The 18,239-nt window shown below is 37.5% G+C and overlaps 1 protein-coding gene across 3 annotated transcripts in view; it reads right to left on the bottom strand.

The window, feature by feature from the left end:
• Nucleotides 1-772: 772 nt before the first annotated feature.
• Nucleotides 773-18,239, bottom strand: part of LOC116848737 (protein FAM49B) — a 51,112-nt gene continuing 33,645 nt past the window's right edge. For 2 of the 3 annotated variants that reach the window (XM_032825152.1, XM_032825153.1), the window contains exons 2-7: nucleotides 11,114-11,250; nucleotides 9,719-9,943; nucleotides 7,508-7,842; nucleotides 5,606-5,685; nucleotides 5,358-5,484; nucleotides 773-5,258 (exon numbers count right to left, since the gene is read on the bottom strand). In XM_032825152.1, coding sequence (XP_032681043.1) covers nucleotides 5,121-5,258; nucleotides 5,358-5,484; nucleotides 5,606-5,685; nucleotides 7,508-7,842; nucleotides 9,719-9,943; nucleotides 11,114-11,198 — 990 coding nt within the window. In that variant the 5' untranslated portion in view covers nucleotides 11,199-11,250 and the 3' untranslated portion in view covers nucleotides 773-5,120. Of the gene's footprint in view, nucleotides 5,259-5,357; nucleotides 5,485-5,605; nucleotides 5,686-7,507; nucleotides 7,843-9,718; nucleotides 9,944-11,113; nucleotides 11,251-12,293; nucleotides 12,436-18,239 lie in introns of those variants that run through there. The other variant, XM_032825151.1, reaches the window with a different exon arrangement.

The following is an 18,239-nucleotide window of genomic DNA, read 5'->3' as shown; positions in this document are numbered from 1 at the left end:
TATCATTTTTATTTTTTTACTTTTATCGCGCGTAAGTCACTTATTAGGTCAGTCAAAAAATTCTGTTCAATTTTTAAGTGAAAATTTTTACTTTATCATAGTCAATAAATATAAATTATTTATTAATAAAATAATTCTCTCTCTTCTCTTATAATCCTTCGTCAATATTCTGACAGTAGGACGTTATCAACACTGTGTTCGTATATTGAACATTTAATCGGTTCTTTTCGATTTATTCTCTCTTTCTCTCTTTGAATAATTCTAATAAGTGTTGTTCAAGTTACACGGAAAAGCAATGTTTACCTGCTACACACACGCAAATAGTGTTTTTGTAATTAACGTGCGGTAACAAATAGATACGTGTAACTGCATCCGGTTTGTCTAGCGAGTCATTAATAGAAATATTTTTATAAAATAGTAATGAAGAAAGTTTCTGATACGAACGGTCGTGCACGATAATTATCGGGCGTACACGTTTCTTGAGAGGAAGCGCGCTCTACATGGAAAAAAAAACTTTGTCAACAAGTGTGGTTGAACTTTCTGTTATCTGGGGACCAGAGATGAAAAACTCAGTTGTAAAAACATCAAAATTTCTGTGAGAGATTTCTACTCAGTCAATTGCTCTGCAGCTAGTTACCGCAACCGAGTTTTAACACAAACAAATAACAGATAACAGAGATATTATTTCTCGTCAGTGAGTGTTTTATCTGTGGTCCTTATTTAGTTATTTTTCCGTGTGCCAGAGAGTGAAATCAATTATTAGACCTCGTGGTTTTTCAGGGGACATTAATTTAATTTAATGCAACCGCAAATACAATCGTAATACGTGCAATAATAATAATAATAATATTTCTCGTGTCACACAATTGACGTTGAATTATATAAAATAAAGCGTACGCAACAAACGGTAGGTACGCAAGAGTAACCGAATGCTGTATCCGTTGTTTCTTTTTTTCGCATTTTCGTTTGTTTCCCTTAAAAATTTCCAAGGCAATAATTCGGGGCACCTGTCGATCTGAGTGCCAGTACAATAGTATAATATATTTGCGGATATCAATAGTGTGTGTGTGTGTCATAACAATCTATATATATATATACAGTCGTGGGTGTGTTTGAGATTCGCTAATGGCGAACGTTTTTCCGGTGTAATCTTATCTAAACGTGTGATTTTCTCGGTTACGTAATAATACTTACACAGACTCCAGATTATGATCGGCAAAACAGTCTTTAAAGTGTTAATCTTTAAAACCTGCAGGGAGACGTTACGCTAAGTCAATGCTCTCTCTCTCTCTCTCGCTCTCTTTCTTTTTTCATCTCCCTTTCCTTTTTCCTCTTCTTCTCTGTTTTTATCCCTCTTTCCCTTTTTTCCTTCTCTTTTTTTCCTCTCTTTCTTGAAAATTTCTACAAGTTCTCCCTGATATTTGTGCCATATAGAAAAAGGAACAATCTCTCAAATATCTGTGATTTGGTCGCGAAAATTTGTTCGATGTGACAATGAAAATGTGCGCTATGTGAACTGTCTTAAATCTTGGCTCACCCGTCAACAAGTTTCATGCGGAATTTTTATTTCGAAAACTATGCGAAAAAATGAAATACCGAGTAATCTTTCGATCTGCAAAAATATCGCATACGTGAACGCATATGACTAATTGGAAGTCCTATGTATATGTAAAATACAACAAAATAATATTTTACCATTACAATAAATAGATTATTTAAAAGGTCCATTATTGTACGAATAACACAAAACCATGACGGAATTCTTGACGCAAGAAATGTCTATAATATGCAAAAAGAATTTCAGTTGGATTAACCAAATGTCTGATGAAATATGAAGAAGTCGGAATTCCGATTGAAGTTACCAGGAATTCTGTTCAATTCGAACAGCAAGTTCTAGTTAACTAGAATCTCGTTAGCTTAAACGGAATTTTGATAACTTCAACCGGAATTCCAGTACATTTATCGTATCACCAGACGTTTGGTAAATTCAACCAAACGTTTTGCGTGAAAGATCGGTCTCATAAGTGTGAAAGGATTGTTAAGAGGGCAATATACAACAAAATAGCGCAAAATGAGAAATTACCGCATGTGAATTTCCGTGTTATCGTGTAAACAACAACGTGATACGCTGACATATATCGCGGCATTGCTCTGTATATCCAAGTTGTTTTTAAAACGCATAAGCGTGTAATTAGGTTCAAGCTCTCTTTACACGTTTCTTGTGGTTTTAATCACGTCATTTAACATGTATAAATATTATTATTTAATACGGTTAAACGTATTAAACGGCGTGTCTTAAAACGGTAAAAAATATGAAAAGAGAAATTTAGCCAGAATAACGCACTTGGATTTGCAGCGCGTGTGAGTGTTTGTTGGTTACTACGAATAGAATTTTCATTGGCAGGACAATTTATGAGAATATTAATAATAATGGTATACAATCATAATAATAATAATAATAATAATAATAATAATAATAATAATAATAATAAAGAGACCATGGGTTCTCTAAGATTTGATATCAGTCGCAAGAGAAAACGAGCTGAAACGAGGAGGACTCGCCTTCCCTCGCGAGATCGACGTTAATAAATCACACTCAAAGTGTCTTCGCAATTTTACTATATACTAAAAAGAAACAATCTTTGGTTCTTTCGTTCGTCGACGGGACAGGATGCTCCCCGCTGAATAATTCATTCAGATTGATCATCAACTCAGATCTGGTGCAACAATACTTGACAGTTTTTCGATTGTAAATGTCCGAATATTCGGTAGACATACGAATACTGCGACGCGATAAGAAACGAAATTATCGATTATTCGATCATACCCGACGATCCGGCAGTATATTCGACTTCGCGACTCGCAACACACCTCGCCGCCGTCTTACGAACCGCTCTCATAGAGCCGTATTAGTAGTCATTACTGGAAACTTACCTCGAATGAGGGCTACTCAAATTCGAATTTCGAGCTAGATATGCGAATCTTTCAGCTGAATCGCGATTGCAAATGTAAATTGCAAACATTGTGCAATTCAAATACGAAAATTCAATCCAAATCCTCTAAATTCATATCTGAGTATCTCAAGTGGGACAAGTTTCAAGTAGTGACTGTTAGCACGGGCCATAATCCTTTTCTCGCTCGCTATTCAACAAAGTAAACAAGAGCTAAAGATCTCCATAATATCCATAACGTGATTAAAGCTCTCTCTCCCGCTCCCTCTCTCTCTCCTTCTCCTGTTCCGTAACACCGTCAAAAGTCCACACTCCAAATTACCCTAAATACACTATATATGATATGCCGTAATTAACTTCTCATGCCGTCCGGGTGGAAATCATGGCTTAATAAAACTACCCCGCGACTGTTGGAACGCTGTGTCTGCATAGAAGGACAAACGTCGCCGTGCACTGTGAATATCCGGTCGTAAAAATTTCTAGCGATTACTTTCGTTTTCGCTTCTCCTCCTATCGTTGAGAAAAATGCAAACTCTACGAACTGGTGACTCGCGCGACTCACTGCTAAGGTCAAAGCGTCGATTGTCGACGAGTGTCTTGTGAGAACGTTTAACGTTTAGAGGAAACGAAGACATGAAAGATCTGTCGCGACGCGACGATACTTCTTTCGTTGGAATGAAGTCATTTGAAAGTGACAGTGACAGTGGATGTTTTCCGTTTAGTAACACAAATCGATATAGGCATTATTCTGTCATTATTCTATGTTCAATGAATAACAAAGGTAAAATAATACTTGCGTCGTCTTGTTTTCCTAAATGTATATATATATATATATATATATATATATATATATATATATATATATAAGAGCCAATTTTACAATAGTGATTTTAAACTTAGATAAGTTTTGCACTTAGATTCACATTGACTTTCATATTTATCACAATGTAAGATAGTCGATAATGGAAACTTTGCTATTTCTTCAATTATATCCATAAGACGAATATTAAATTAATCATCAAATCTACATCATATAGTAATGAAAATTTTGTATTATATCGCTGCAGCAACAAATGTATTAAAAAGTTGCACTTCAATTTCCACATGTTAAATTTTGTATACAACATATTGTTTTGAGTAAATTTTTATCATTTTCGTCTTTCTATGTGACAAATATGAATGTCATATATAGGTCACTTATAAGGGACACAACCTTCATAAATCGGCTAGTAAAGTTGTTGCCGAATTTCCATGTACAGTTGGTTATCTGGAAAGTTTAAGCTCTGTTCTAACAATGAATTCGACTTGTTTGAACTAAATATATACTAACTGGAATATGCGCTGCCATATAGGATGAGAGAATAGGAGAGGTCCCTGTTTTCTCACTCATCCTTGTCTGAGTTACACTGCGATTGAAAATGGGGAGGATAAGATACAATAGAATCAACAAAGGATAGATAAAGACAGAGCCATTCGAGATATTCAGGTACACTCTTTCTCTCTCTCCTTCTCCCTCTCTTTCTCTCTCTAATCCCGCATAAATAGACCTAGCACTTATTTCAGTTTGCATATATTTCACTTGATTTCAACGGAATTAAAACTAAAGTCTACATTTAAATTGAAATTGAAACTTAAGTTAAATTATATAAAATTAAATTGAAAGTTTAAGTTTAAAATTAAATTTAAAGTTGAAATATAAACTGCTATAGAAAAATCGATCCCAAGTGACGTCGTTGGTGATAATAATAAGGATTAATGTACTTTCGGATGATCGTAGGAAAATAAGAGGAGCACGCAACGACCGGACGCTTGGCTGTACTCGATCGTTACATTAACGATTATTCATCATTATTATTATTATTGTTATTATTATTATTATTATTATTATTAGTATTTTGTCATTATACGCGCCGCTAGCGACTGTCGCTGTTCGGAGACTTCGCGTTTCTCGGCAGTTAACGGGCAGCTTTCGACCACGCGTGTTGCGTTTCACCAACCCCGGTCCGGACGCGCGGGCCACGTCTTACGTGTGACGGCGAGGGGACCTTCCGCGCGCGAAGACGCAGAGACGGTCGTACGAGAACGACGATACCGTTCGAGAAGTGTCCGCGAATAAATGCGGCCGACTGTGCCTCAGGTCCTGATGCAGCAGCCGCGCTGCTTCGGTAATCATGCGGCCAACAGGTTCTTTATGTTCTTCGGCGTGTTCTCCTCGTTCAAGTGCTTCGTGGTGTAGCGCAGGGCGTTCAGTAGGCCTTCGCTCTTGCAAGGCGGTTGGTCCTTCAACAGCTTCACACAGCCCTTCACCTGTGGAAACCCACAAAAATCGTCACTCGAAGAAGCGCCAACGGAAAGGACGAGTCACGCATTGCGAACGTTCGCGACGCGGATTCTGCCGGTACTCACATCCACGTTCGAACCCTTTACGAAGGCACCTTGGGGATGTACGTGATCATAGAGGATCACCAGACCCACCATAACCCTTAAAACAAAGAGCTGGGTCTCCTCACGTTGGAATTGCGCCAACAGATTCCTGGGGGAAGATATTTCCCGAATTAGCCACAGCGAGAAATTCCCCCCGCTCCTTCTCTCTCTCTCTCTCTCTCTCTTTCTCTCTCTTTCTCCCGAAACGTAGATCTCCTTAAGATACTTACGGATTTTCCAACATTCGCAAACACACTTTCGCCATTGTACCGAGCGTTTCCGTTATGTTCTCCCTCGCGATGTCTTCGTTCTGGAAAGAAAGACAAACGATTTGATGAATGATCAATCAATCAACAATTTCTTCTATTTGTGTGCAATTTGTTCATCCAATCAGTTGAATTTTTTTTCCTCCTCCCTTCGCCAATGACCTTTTCACCCCCTGATGTGTATCACAGAGTCCGTGTCGCAAATACACAGCCTCACCGTGAAATACACATATTTTTGCGATGCGCAAATCAACGATACCATTTCGATATCGCGGTATTATTTCGTAATCGATTTTAATTAGAGCGCACATCGAACTTCTCGTCGTGTTATTTTTACTCGTTTGATTGGTGCAATTCACATGGAGTCTAGGGGATAATTTAAATCGCAGAGCAGGATGCATGTCAATTTTCTGCTTCAGCAGACCCATTATTCGCGTCGACAAACTTTTTCCCCGTCATTACATCTCGTGTCGATCGCGGTTGTTTGTCATCGCGATCAATACTGACGAAAACGAATAATTCAATGTGCTGTGGAAAAATATCTGCGCGCTCGGATAATCGATGCATGAGCTATTTTTCTGGAAATATCTCACTGAGATATGATAAGAGAACATGCATCCAGATCGTACAGAATGTACATTTCGGAGCTCCATGAGCTATTACGTGAGCTTGATTTAGAAAATCTCATAACTATTAAGGGGATGTCAAAGTGGATGACAAATGCCAGAAACGTCGATAATGTAAAGGCGATCGTCAAAACGTCATGTCAAATAAACACACGATTACGCGTATTTCTTGTATCTACACTGAGAGAAAACATGTCTAAGAAATACAACATACAATATTTATTCGAAGAATACTAATAACATTATTAATACCATTATTATGGATTACAATATTTATTTGTATTAATGTAAAATATTTTTTCAAATAAGAAAATATACATTTTCTTAAAATATATTAGCTCTTCATGAAACTACTTATTCTACTTAAATAAAAGGATTTAGATTTAGATTTAAGTAAATATGTTATTAATATCTATGGAGAGAAAAGAGAAAGAGAGAATAAAAAATTTTTTTTATTTTTTAGATATATTTTCACACACACAATGTAGAAATCTTTTTGCAAACTTTTCGTATATTTTCAAGCTACTCTAAATTCAATTACAAAGGTACAGAAATATTCTTTGAAATTTTCTTGAACCGAGCAAACACACATTTGGAATATATAAGCTGAATTATTGTATCAGGAAAATATTCACACTAACTGACAGCTCAAGATGTCAAGTTTTAAATTTTGAATTGTTTCCGTCACATATTGAGTATTGCTCCTACTCACTTCTATACTTGAACTAATTTGTACTTCATTGTGTGAATGCACTTGTAATTCTGTCCAACCAATACGACGTAAACTTTGAGAGAACTTGTCAGTATCTTGTTGATAAAATTTCCGCGTCACGGCATCCCCTTAATGTGGAATCGTCAATTTTCCCCCGAAGAGTTACTCGCGGCGAGTTTCATATGTTCGCGATCTTTGAAGAAGATACATTAATATATCGTGATATATTACATACATACATTATAAGCCCGAGCTCTCGATCTCAACGAAGCGAATAACGACTCTACGTCTCGCATAATTCGGCGCGAAACAGAGCGTTGCCTTTCGTTGCCAGTGGCGGCATCGGAATACGTCAATTAAGGCGCATATACCGAGGAGGCCTGGATTACCGCAGAATTTCGCCTAATTGCCATCAGTTAGCATCTGGCCGGATCAATAATTGTCCCGGCTACGTCGCGGACGGGAACAATGTAGACAGACAGAGAAAGAGAGAGAGAGAATGAGAGAGAGAGAGGTGATACCACTTACATCCATCAAGAAGGTAATGGTCGCGTGACTCAGAACTCGCAGCATGGGTGTCGCGTGGGCGTAGAACAAGGACATTCGGTTGGCGAGCTCGTTGCCGACGATTAGGTCCTTTTCAGCGTTGTCCTGTCGCGCCAGCGACGCCCTCGTCAATGTCCTGCGATAATAACTGAAATCGTTCTGAATCGCCGGCGTTTTCATCTTAAACTCATCGAACTTCAGCACGAATTCCAGTATCTCCGCCAACTGCTTGACCAACGCCTGCTGGGTCTCCAGATGTTGCGTCGGCGAGAGGTTTCCCGAACACAGTTGCCCCAGAATTTTCGGCACAACCCTTTCTGCGCGTGTGGGCAAACAAACGGGATCGTTATCATTGTCGGCCGTCAAAATTAAATAAAAAAAAGAGAAAGAAAGAGAGAGAGAGAGAGAGAGAGATTTGTGAAAAGTAACGAATCGCACAGTAAAGTGATCATTGAGGTTCTTGTTGAATTTTACAAATAATTGAGGTATAGACTTTCTGTCACCTATGTTGATTACTCTCTAAATTTCTTGAGGTGAAAGTAGCAGTATTTTCATTCAAGTGAAAATTTGATGGTGAAAATATTGCTACTTACAAGAGTGAATGTTTCACTCAATATTAGAGTAAATTCTGATTCCATATGAGTGGATATTCCCATCGATTGCAATGGATGTGTTCCCCTGGCAGTAGAGTGAGTCAGATTTATTCTTCAATTTCGAGTGAAATATTCATTCGACGATTCAGAGGGGATAATTCACTCTATAGGAGTGAAAAATAACTCGAATTTGAGTGATCCGACTGTTATTCTATTTTTTTCGAGTAAAATTTCACTAAAAAAATTTAGAGAACGAATACAAATCGTACACGAAGTTACAGTGCTAGTCATATATCCATCTTAACTAATTGCTCGTTTGCTCTAGATAATTTTCACTCCAATAACAAGATTTTCTTCGAGTGCTCAGTTATTGGTTCGTTTGATTCGCACTATCTCGAGTAGTATCCGAACATTGTCGATGTCAATATCAATTATCCGTATTACATTAAACGTAACATTTAATTCCGTGTAATCTTCCGGTGATGCCCGTACAATTAAATTAATATTAATATAGTTGATTTAATACAATTAATAATATTAATTACTACTCAAAGTGTAACTTATTTTGAGTCCTTTAAGGCAAATTTTGGTCATTTTTCTGTCGGATTTTCAGACGGATAAAAATGCCACCATGATATTCAGCGACCCAAAAAATGTAATATTACGTGTATAAATTACATTGCACTTTTTAGGAAAAAAGTCAGTCTATTTTATTCATCGTCCTTTAAAAGGATGCTGAAATGGATGACGAACTCCAAAAGTGTCTACAACGTAAAGGCGATCGTCACTGTCCAAATCATACTATCATTTTCGTATTTCTTGTACATATACATCTTATATAAATGTGTGCTGCTTTGTTTTACCATGCTAGCAGGATACATAACTACGCACTACTTTCTGCAAATTTTTCATACGTTTGTAAACTTTTAAATTTAATTGCAAACAGAAAGGTTTCTTAAAATACAAATACAGAAAGGTTTCTTAAAATTGTCGTTAGCGGGGCAAAAATATGTGTGATACGTTATTTTACAAACTGCAGAACTTTTAAATCAAGCAAATATTTATACGAATTAACAGCTCAAGATGTTAAATTTTTTATTGTTTTTGTCATATATTAAATAACGCTTCAATTCAGTATTACATGTACTTTTAGTGTATAAAAGCATTTGTAATTCTGCGCGACGCTAAGACGATGCAAACTTTGCAGAGAAAAGTCAGTATTTCATCGATATTGTTTTCAAGTATATGTATGTGTATATGTGTGTGGCATATCCCTTTAACCACGACATTTAGAATTCTATTTGGACCAGCGGGACATAAATGAAGTAATTCGCGTTCGCTGCGTCGAAAAGTCAGGCGGCGAAAAGTCATTTCTCGCGAACACCTCCGATAACCGTCGATACTTAGTCTAATTAAAAGCTCGCGTCGCTTGCGCGCGGCTGAGAGCATTTTGCGGGCGCGCGGGTTGAAGTTTTCCCGATATCCGTGTCGTTATCGAATTTTCGAGGCGTGGCGTGCAACATCTATTTATGGGGGGAGAGAGGGAGAGAGAGGAAGTAGCGTCGTACAGTCAATACGATTAATGAGGCGTGCCGCATACCTAATTCCAGCGAGAACTCGTAGAATCGTTTGAGCTTCGCGACCAACGGTGCCACGGTTAGGTAGGCTTTCCGCTGGCATTCTTCCGTGGGCGCCGAAATCGCCTCGCGGATTTCTTTCCCGGCTCCCTTGTAGCACTGTATCTCCTCCAGAATGGATTCGGAGTTTTTCAGCACTCTCTGCACCGCCTCGAACGTCTCGCGCTCGATATCCGATGGCTGCGCATCTGCAAATAAGCGAACGGCACACATACGTTGCGACAATCGAGCAAAATTCCTTATCGGGCAGAATCTAGAGCTACCGTCGACGTTGCATGCAAGCTTCTTTGTTACACAGTATTTCTGTATAACGCTGCCTTTTAAAGGACGATTCGAAGGGTATTTAATTGAAATCGAAGTCGCAAAATATTAGCGAGTACACACAGAAAAATATGATTCTACTGCTTATAATACTTATTAATATACTTATTAAAAATCGATACTTATTAAATATAAAGATACCTATTAAAAATTGCGCTCAAATTCCTATATTATATTTCACGCGACATATTGTTTCTAGCAAATTTTCACTATTTCGTATTTATTTCGTGATTCTATCTCGCCGTTTTTTATGATACAAGTATGCATGCCATATGAACTTGTAAGAAACACAACCTTTAAAAATAAAGTTGCTGTCAAATTTACACCTGTCTATCTAGCTTATGTAGCCTTAAAAGAAAAAAAAAATATATATATAATGTTTCTATATATATATTTTTTATATGTTTAAAAGTTCATATATATTATCATGTACTCAAAAGAAGGATTTATTCTTTTTACCAGAATATTATAACAAAATTTTATCATAAAAAAAATTGGTTCGACATGCAGAAGTGAATGAATTGTAGAAAATAAGCCGAACTTTTGCTTTGATTTAATATTCTTGACTAAAATGCTAAACATAGGATTTAGAATGTATTTTAAATGAATAAATTTGATAGATAAATAAATAGATAAGTTTGATAGAGATTTACGAATATAAACTTATAAGATATTTGAAACAAGTGAATAACATTGTCTTGAACACGGTATATATTTTTCTGTGTGTATTTATTGCTTTATTTACCTCCGACGTTAGAAATAAGCTTCTTTGTTACATAAAATATATATACAACGCTGCCTCAAGGATATTTAATTAAAAACAAAGTAAAATGCTAACGCGGGTCTATCGCTTTCTCCGACGTTCGAGATTAGCTACTTTGTTACACAGTATTTATATATGTAACGCTACATAAGATGATATTTCTCAAATGATATTTAATTAGAGACAAAGTTACGAAACACCAGCGTGTATGCAAATCGCGCGAATCAACGTCGAAACTCCCCACGCGAAAGAAATAACGAAATGTAGCACTTACTTTCGAAATCTAAGAAGACGTCGTACTTTTGAGGCGTGCAACAGGTAGACTCGTCCCGAGCCAAAAGACTCAAAAGCTTGCCCATCGTAAGTGTACAGCTCCTTTCGACGAGGATCACTTTACAGCGTGAAAGGCATCTGCAAACCAAAGTAATACGGTTTACACGGTGCAAGCTTACTCGATGTGAAAGATCCTTTAGTCCTACAAGTCGCACAACTACACTCTCTCAAGTGCAATTATTGTATTCTTCACTGAAACACGCTATATTTACAACTGGTGAGGTTCATTTATAAATATAGCGCAGCAATCAGTAAAATTTCGCTGAAAGAATCAGTTGATAGCAACGACTATTCTTATTATTGATGTAGTTTACATACACAGACGGTGACGGTGACGTAATTGCACGCAAATCGCACGGGATTTGTTAAGTCCACGGCCACAAACGCGGAAAGTCGTGTTTGGCACGACATAAAACGGATTTGTGTACTATAAATTTTACAATAAAATCTTACTTCCACTTCAAAATCAATGGGACATAAGATGAAGCTGTAAAGCGGGAGTGTTTCCACTAAAATCAGTGAATATTCACTGATTAGCGGTGAAATTATACTCCTCTGACTGATTCGATCAGAAGCATTTTCGCTGATTCACTTTAAGAGAGCAGGACGAAGATTCGATCTTCTCTTAATCGCAGTCTCTTGCAGCAAGCAAGAGCAATTAAAGGCAGCTTTTAATTGCAGATAGTACAAACGAGAACGTGAAGGAATCGTTTGTTCTTCGCCACGAAATCAGTCTACGGGATGCACAATCGCGCACAACGGAAGCTCGTCGTTCGGTCAATGTGGAAGCACCTCGTCGATTTTCGCAACGTATTCCACAATTTCGTGTTCGCGAGCACGCAGTGAGTGACAACTCGTCATCGGGTCGAGACTACATCGAAATAGAGATTCCTGCACGCGGAGTCTGTTCCTATATATCCACACACCGCCGCACTGTTAATTCCAGGCAGACGACACGCGCGCGCCCGCGCACCCCAGAGGCGGCTGGGATTAACGCATAATTGTATCGATACCGCGGGACAAATGAATTCCGCGAACTCGTTGAGCCGAGGGATGAATCTCGTTGATGAATTTCAACGAACGCGCGTGAGCGTGTGACGAGGAGGAGGAGATGACCTCACCTGAAGCGCTCGCGAAAGGGTTCCATAGCGCGGTCGTTCGCGCTGATGGGCGACGGAGAGGATACGACGGAGAGAGCCGGCCGACGAGATGATTCACGTGGGAACGTGGCGATGGAGTTTTACGACGCGAGGAACCGACGCGCGTTGTCTGGGAGAACGAAGCTCTCTCGTTTCGCTGTGCACTCCGTGCCACCCTCCCTACCTGCCAGTCTGTCTCTCTTCCTCGTCACTTGGCCGCGCGAGGGAACGCGACGATCGACTTTGCGGCTTCTAAAATTGCGAGCGGCGAGATTCCGCCGTACCGCGGCGAACGGCCGCGTTATTTTCGGAGCGAAAGCGCGTTTCGCGCTCGTCATCTTCGGCCGGCCAGCTCCCTTCGCTCGTATCGTCGGCTTCGAGTGTCGAAAGCTGCAAGAGTTCGACGGAAATTCACAAGGGGCTTGCGGATGTTTGTCAGATTTTTAATCATCCTCACACAGTATGCTTAGCAGGAAGATCACAATATATATTTTTTTAGTAAGTTCCGCGCTGCGTATCCCAATGCGATATAGAAAAGTTCTTTTTTTTAATAATCCCTAGAAAATTTTTAAATTAAATATCAGAGATTAAATATCTAATTTTTTAAATTGAATATCAGAGGTATTCTGATGTTTATCGAGGTAAGAACCTTGCAATTTTCCGCACAAATGAAATTGATGAAAATATATTAGAGACTTGAGAAGGTTTGTCGGATTTTTAAAGATGTTTTATATAAAGTAACTGTTTTAGTATAATTGTATAACGTGGATCTTTTCTGTGGACGCTGAAAGGTGCAGTGTTTCCGTAATGAAGAGTTTGTGCCTTACTCATAATGATGTGATTATTTTTGTAAACTTATTCTCTACTTAAATAACTAATGATTTATTCTGCTGTTTCACATTTTTAATTTTCTGTTTCTTGGGTCAAGCTAGGAACGTGAGGCTCTTTTCCAAACACGTGGTGAGCACACAGGCAAAAACGGAACTGCCTTCCAACCACGTGGCCAACACACCCCAAATGGGGAAAACTGCTCTCACACAATAGCCGGATGTTGCTCCGCGATTGTAGCGACATGTAAGAGTGCGTTCGGAAACATCACCTTGGCACTTTCCCTCTCTTTTCATCTCACTCTCGTATTTCTCTCCAAAGCAACGGATGCACCCGGATGACGTTTCCGAACGCACACTAAATAGGCTTTAGGGTCGGTGCGCGCGCATAGTTTAATTCAAAAGACTAACTAATCTTTATTTCTTTCCTGAACAGTGATGAAATAATGTGCTCAATGGCACAAATATCACAATATTTTTTTAAAATAATTTCCGCGGAACATATTTAAATGCAATAAAAAATTTGTTTTATAGTAATTTTCGAGAAGTTAATTTTTCTATTGGATATATCACAAGCGCATTCTGGAGTTCGTGAAAATAAAAACTTTGCCATCTTTCTGCATGAGCATAAAATTGGGAATTTATTAGGGATTTATAAAAATGTTTGTTAGATTTTGAAATGTATTTTACAGATTAATGAAACAATACCATCAGTAGCAGAAAGGACATTTTTTCAATAAGTTTCACAGCATATTCGAATGCAACATAAAAAAAACTAATGAAAAATTAATGAAAAGGATTGTTTCATTAATTCTCAGAAATCTGTAAAATTTCTATTGGATATCGATTCTAAAGGTAAAAATGGTCTTTCTGCATTTGCATGAAAATTGATGGAAATCCATTAAGGATTTACAAAAATTTCTCAAATTTTTCGACAATACCTTACAACAACGAAAAGATACAGTCAGCGAAAGACCACAATATTTTTTCCTAAAAGTTTCACACGACACGTTCAAATGCATTAGAAAAAATTGTTATTTAATAATTCTCAAAACAATTTTTTTCTACAATCTTTCTGTACAAATGTAAGATCGATGAAAATTTCTTAGGGGCAATGGTCTGTTAGATTTTCCAACGTATCTTATACAGTAGCGAAACGGTATTGCCAGTAAGACGAGAAAGGTCGCAATATCTTTTCAATAAATCTCGCAACACACCCCAAATGCACACACAGAGAAACGTGTTTTGTCGTAATTCTCGGAAAATAAATTTTTCCCCTTTAGGCACCGGATGTGTTCTGAGATTATGAGGATCGATAAAAGCGTTACAATCTTTCTGCCATCGACTTACACGTGCGATCAAAATATTTGCCACCGTTATCCAGCACTACTTTTCTAACAGTCATTCGATTTCGCGCTTGTAAAATCACTTATCTCTCCCTCGAACGAAGTTATCAACGATTCTTGCAACACATCGATTCTTCCCCCTCCCTCCCTTCCTCCCCTCCTCTAATACGAGTCGATTTTCCGCGACAACGATTGTTACTTCAAATACACGCTCTGCATATTGCAGGACAATGACGCATATCGCCTCGCGACAACGTCCGACCGGTCGCTGTATGCGATTCGCGTTGTCGATTAATAGCGCGTCCTATCAACGACCGCGGGCGATATCGATATATGCAACATAAATAGCCCCGTGACGTGAAGTAAATGTTTGCGTTTGACATAGCTACGTCGATCTCTGTCTGTTTCTAGTGCGCGCAAAATGTTTGTGAGCCGGGCAACACAAGCCGGGATATGCTCTCGCGGGTGCAATTATTTGTGTTCGATTTTTCGTCTTTCTTTTCGTCGCTGCATGTTTTTCCGCGTGCAGGCGCGGCGGATGGAAGAGCGCGCGCTACAAAAAATTGGAGATATATCTCGGCGAGCGCGAGCACGCTTTTCGATTTATCGATCAAGCGAGAACGTAGGGCGCGTTTGTCGTGAGCCTTGTCACTCTCGTCTTCTCGCGACTCTCGCGACTTTCTTCACCCACATCGCCAATACGCGAAGTAAAAGAGCCTACATGCAGCTGGACCCCGACCTGAAGGCTCGTTTGAATTGCGCAGAGTAAGCCTGGTGTAAATTGGAATAAGAAATAAAAGTAATTTATTGAGTCGCGACCTACATAAGCTCGTGTGGATTTTTGCCTAGCTAGCATTCGCATGTTAGTATTAGGAGAACAGTTCCATGCACGCAGTTGGCTATCTATGTATCCCATATAACAAAACGTCTAAAATCGGGACATAAGACATCATAAAGACGTCTTAGAGACGTCTTATATTCTGACGTCTGAGAGATGTCTTTAAGACGTCTTTTATACATCTTACTTCTTGTCCACAACCTTGCTTTAATCTTTAAGCCGTAATAAATTGACCAACTTTGTTGCGAGATTTATTGAAAAGATATTGCGATCTTTCTCGTCTTACTGGCAGTACCGTTTCGCTACTGTATAAGATATGTTTGAAAATCTGACAGACCATTGCCCCTAAAAAATTTTCATCGATCTTACATTTGTATAGAAAGATCGCAAAAAAAAAAATTTTTTTGAGAATTATTAAATAAAATTTTTTTCTAATGCATTTGAACGTGTCATGTAAAACTTTTAGAAAAAAATATTGCGGCCTTTCTATCGCTGACTGTATCTTTTCGTTGTTGTAAGGTATTTTAAAAATAATCACGTTGTTGTAAGGTATTTTAAAAATAATCAACTGCGGTTGGTCAATTTCTTACGGCTTAAGAATTAAAGCAAGGTTGTGGACAAGGGGTTATGTCCCTATTTTAGACATTGTGTTGCGTGAAATATGCTTTATAGCTAACATTTCAGAATATATTTTATAGTGTAAGTAATAATGTTTGAAAAACTACGGATGTCGTTTTTGCGGCTTGAAAATGTAAGATATTAATGAATTTTGACGACACATTATGTTATTCAATTTCCGTACAAATTGCTAGAGTTTAACTGGGACGTTTTGTCTCATTCATCATATTTACCCGACATTGCCCCATTCAATTATCATCTGTTTCGCTCATTACAGAATTCCCTTGACAGTATAAACTTCGCTTCTTTAGAAGACGTAAAAAATCACTCGGAACGTTTCTTCGATAGAAAAGCACAAGAGTTTTACGAGAGGGGAATTATGAAATTATGTGGAAGATGCTAATAGATTGTCGAGCAGAATGTCATGATATTGATTAAAATTATTTTTAACAAAATATAAGATAAAAATCTGAGAGTAATTTTGAGTAAGTTTCTTGCTGCATCCATATAACACAGAATTTTCATTATTACATGATGTAAATTTTATGATTAATTCAATACAGTATATTTACCTCATAAATATAGTTAAAAGAATAAAATGTATTTCAATTTTGTTTAAAAATCCGCACAAACTTACGGATCTACCCAATATTTCTTACGTTCATACTCTAACTCCCTCATCATAGGAAGTTATTTCTTTTAAGTAAGCGAAATCATAATCGCAATTATTCGCACTCTAACTTACGCCAAACTTACGCCGCGTGTTGTAGACGAGCCTTAACGATGGGGGTTTTCGCACCACCGCATCACTGAAACAACAAACCTACGACCTATATGAAACGACCTATCTCGATACCAGAAATCCCACGCGTTCACAAACGACGCGAGAGACCGAGTTCAAAGAACCCTCTCGTTGCAAACTCGAAAGCCTGCGCCAATTGGCTGATGACAGATGAGACGAAATCGGTAACAAAATCATCGTATCTCAGACAGACAGATACATGTAAACTTGGCAGTAACTGTACCAGTCGGTCTGTAAAGGTTACAAGTAGTTCATGTACCACTTGTAATTATTATCCATATCACATAGAGATATTTACATAGAATGAAATACACTGAGAAAAAAATTTACTAAATTTCAAAAAACGTTTGCTTGGATGATACTGTGAAGATATTTGTTTAAATTAAGTAATTATTTTCTAAAATTAAAGAAACAAATTTATATTTAAAACTTCTTTATTTAATTTTAAAAAATAATTAATTTAAACAAATATCTTCACAGTATCATCCAAGCAAACGTTTTTTGAAATTTAGTAAATTTTTTTCTCAGTGTAGAAATAGAAATATAAAAGAAAGATTGTCACAACGTGTGAGACAGACATGGAATGGAGACAGACGGAAACTTGTCAATTTTTTTTCGTGATATTTATGAAGCAAGTGTATTAATTGGTTAAAACTACACCATATATTAATGTAAATTTTCTGCTATATTGATGCAGCAACAAAGTAACTGAAAGCTACACTTAGATTTTCATATTATATTTTACATGACGTATTATTTTTATGCAAATTTTGATAACTTTTTGCGTTCCTTTCCTTTTATATTTCCTTTTATATTCCTTTTATATTTTTTTTATCATCCTCTTTATGTCATATAAATCACACGAAAAAAATATTTTACTGCTAAGGAAAACGATTACGCAGTTTATTTTTTTCTTTTAAATAATAATTATAATGTGTGTGTGTGTGTGCATATATATATATATACATGTATATATATATATATATATATATATATATATATATATATATATTTCTCTATAAAAGAAAAATGATCAAAATAATGTATCATGCAAAATGTAATATAAAAATCTGAGAGTAATTTTGAATAAGTTTCTTGCTGCATCAATATAACACAGAATTTCCAACATTGTATAATATAAATTTTTGATTAATTCAATACAGTATATTCGCCTTATAAATGTAATTAAAAGTACTATAAATTTTTCATGACTGACGTTGTCTCACGTTGTGATGTTTATCAAAGTCCATCTGGGATGATCTCGCGGATCTTATCTTCGCGCCGTGCAGATTCCGACGTCAGAAACGACGTGTGCAAAGTTTTGTCGATAAACGGCCATCGCCGACGGTATCAATAAATCAATTTTCCGAGACGGGAGCATTCGAGAAGGCGCAAATAAAAATTTATGTATCAGATATAATTTATCAAGCTTCTCTCGATACGCTTTCATCGGCGTCGATTAAATATAATTTCCGTTTATTCTATCCCCCCCCCCCT

This window comes from Odontomachus brunneus, unplaced genomic scaffold (genome assembly GCF_010583005.1).
Source record: "Odontomachus brunneus isolate Ranch 3 - 2012 unplaced genomic scaffold, Obru_v1 Obru_scaffold_099, whole genome shotgun sequence".
Classification (NCBI taxonomy): domain Eukaryota; kingdom Metazoa; phylum Arthropoda; class Insecta; order Hymenoptera; family Formicidae; genus Odontomachus; species Odontomachus brunneus.
The sequence above is the reverse complement of the archived record's forward strand: the minus strand, read 5'-3'. Positions and strand labels throughout refer to the sequence as shown.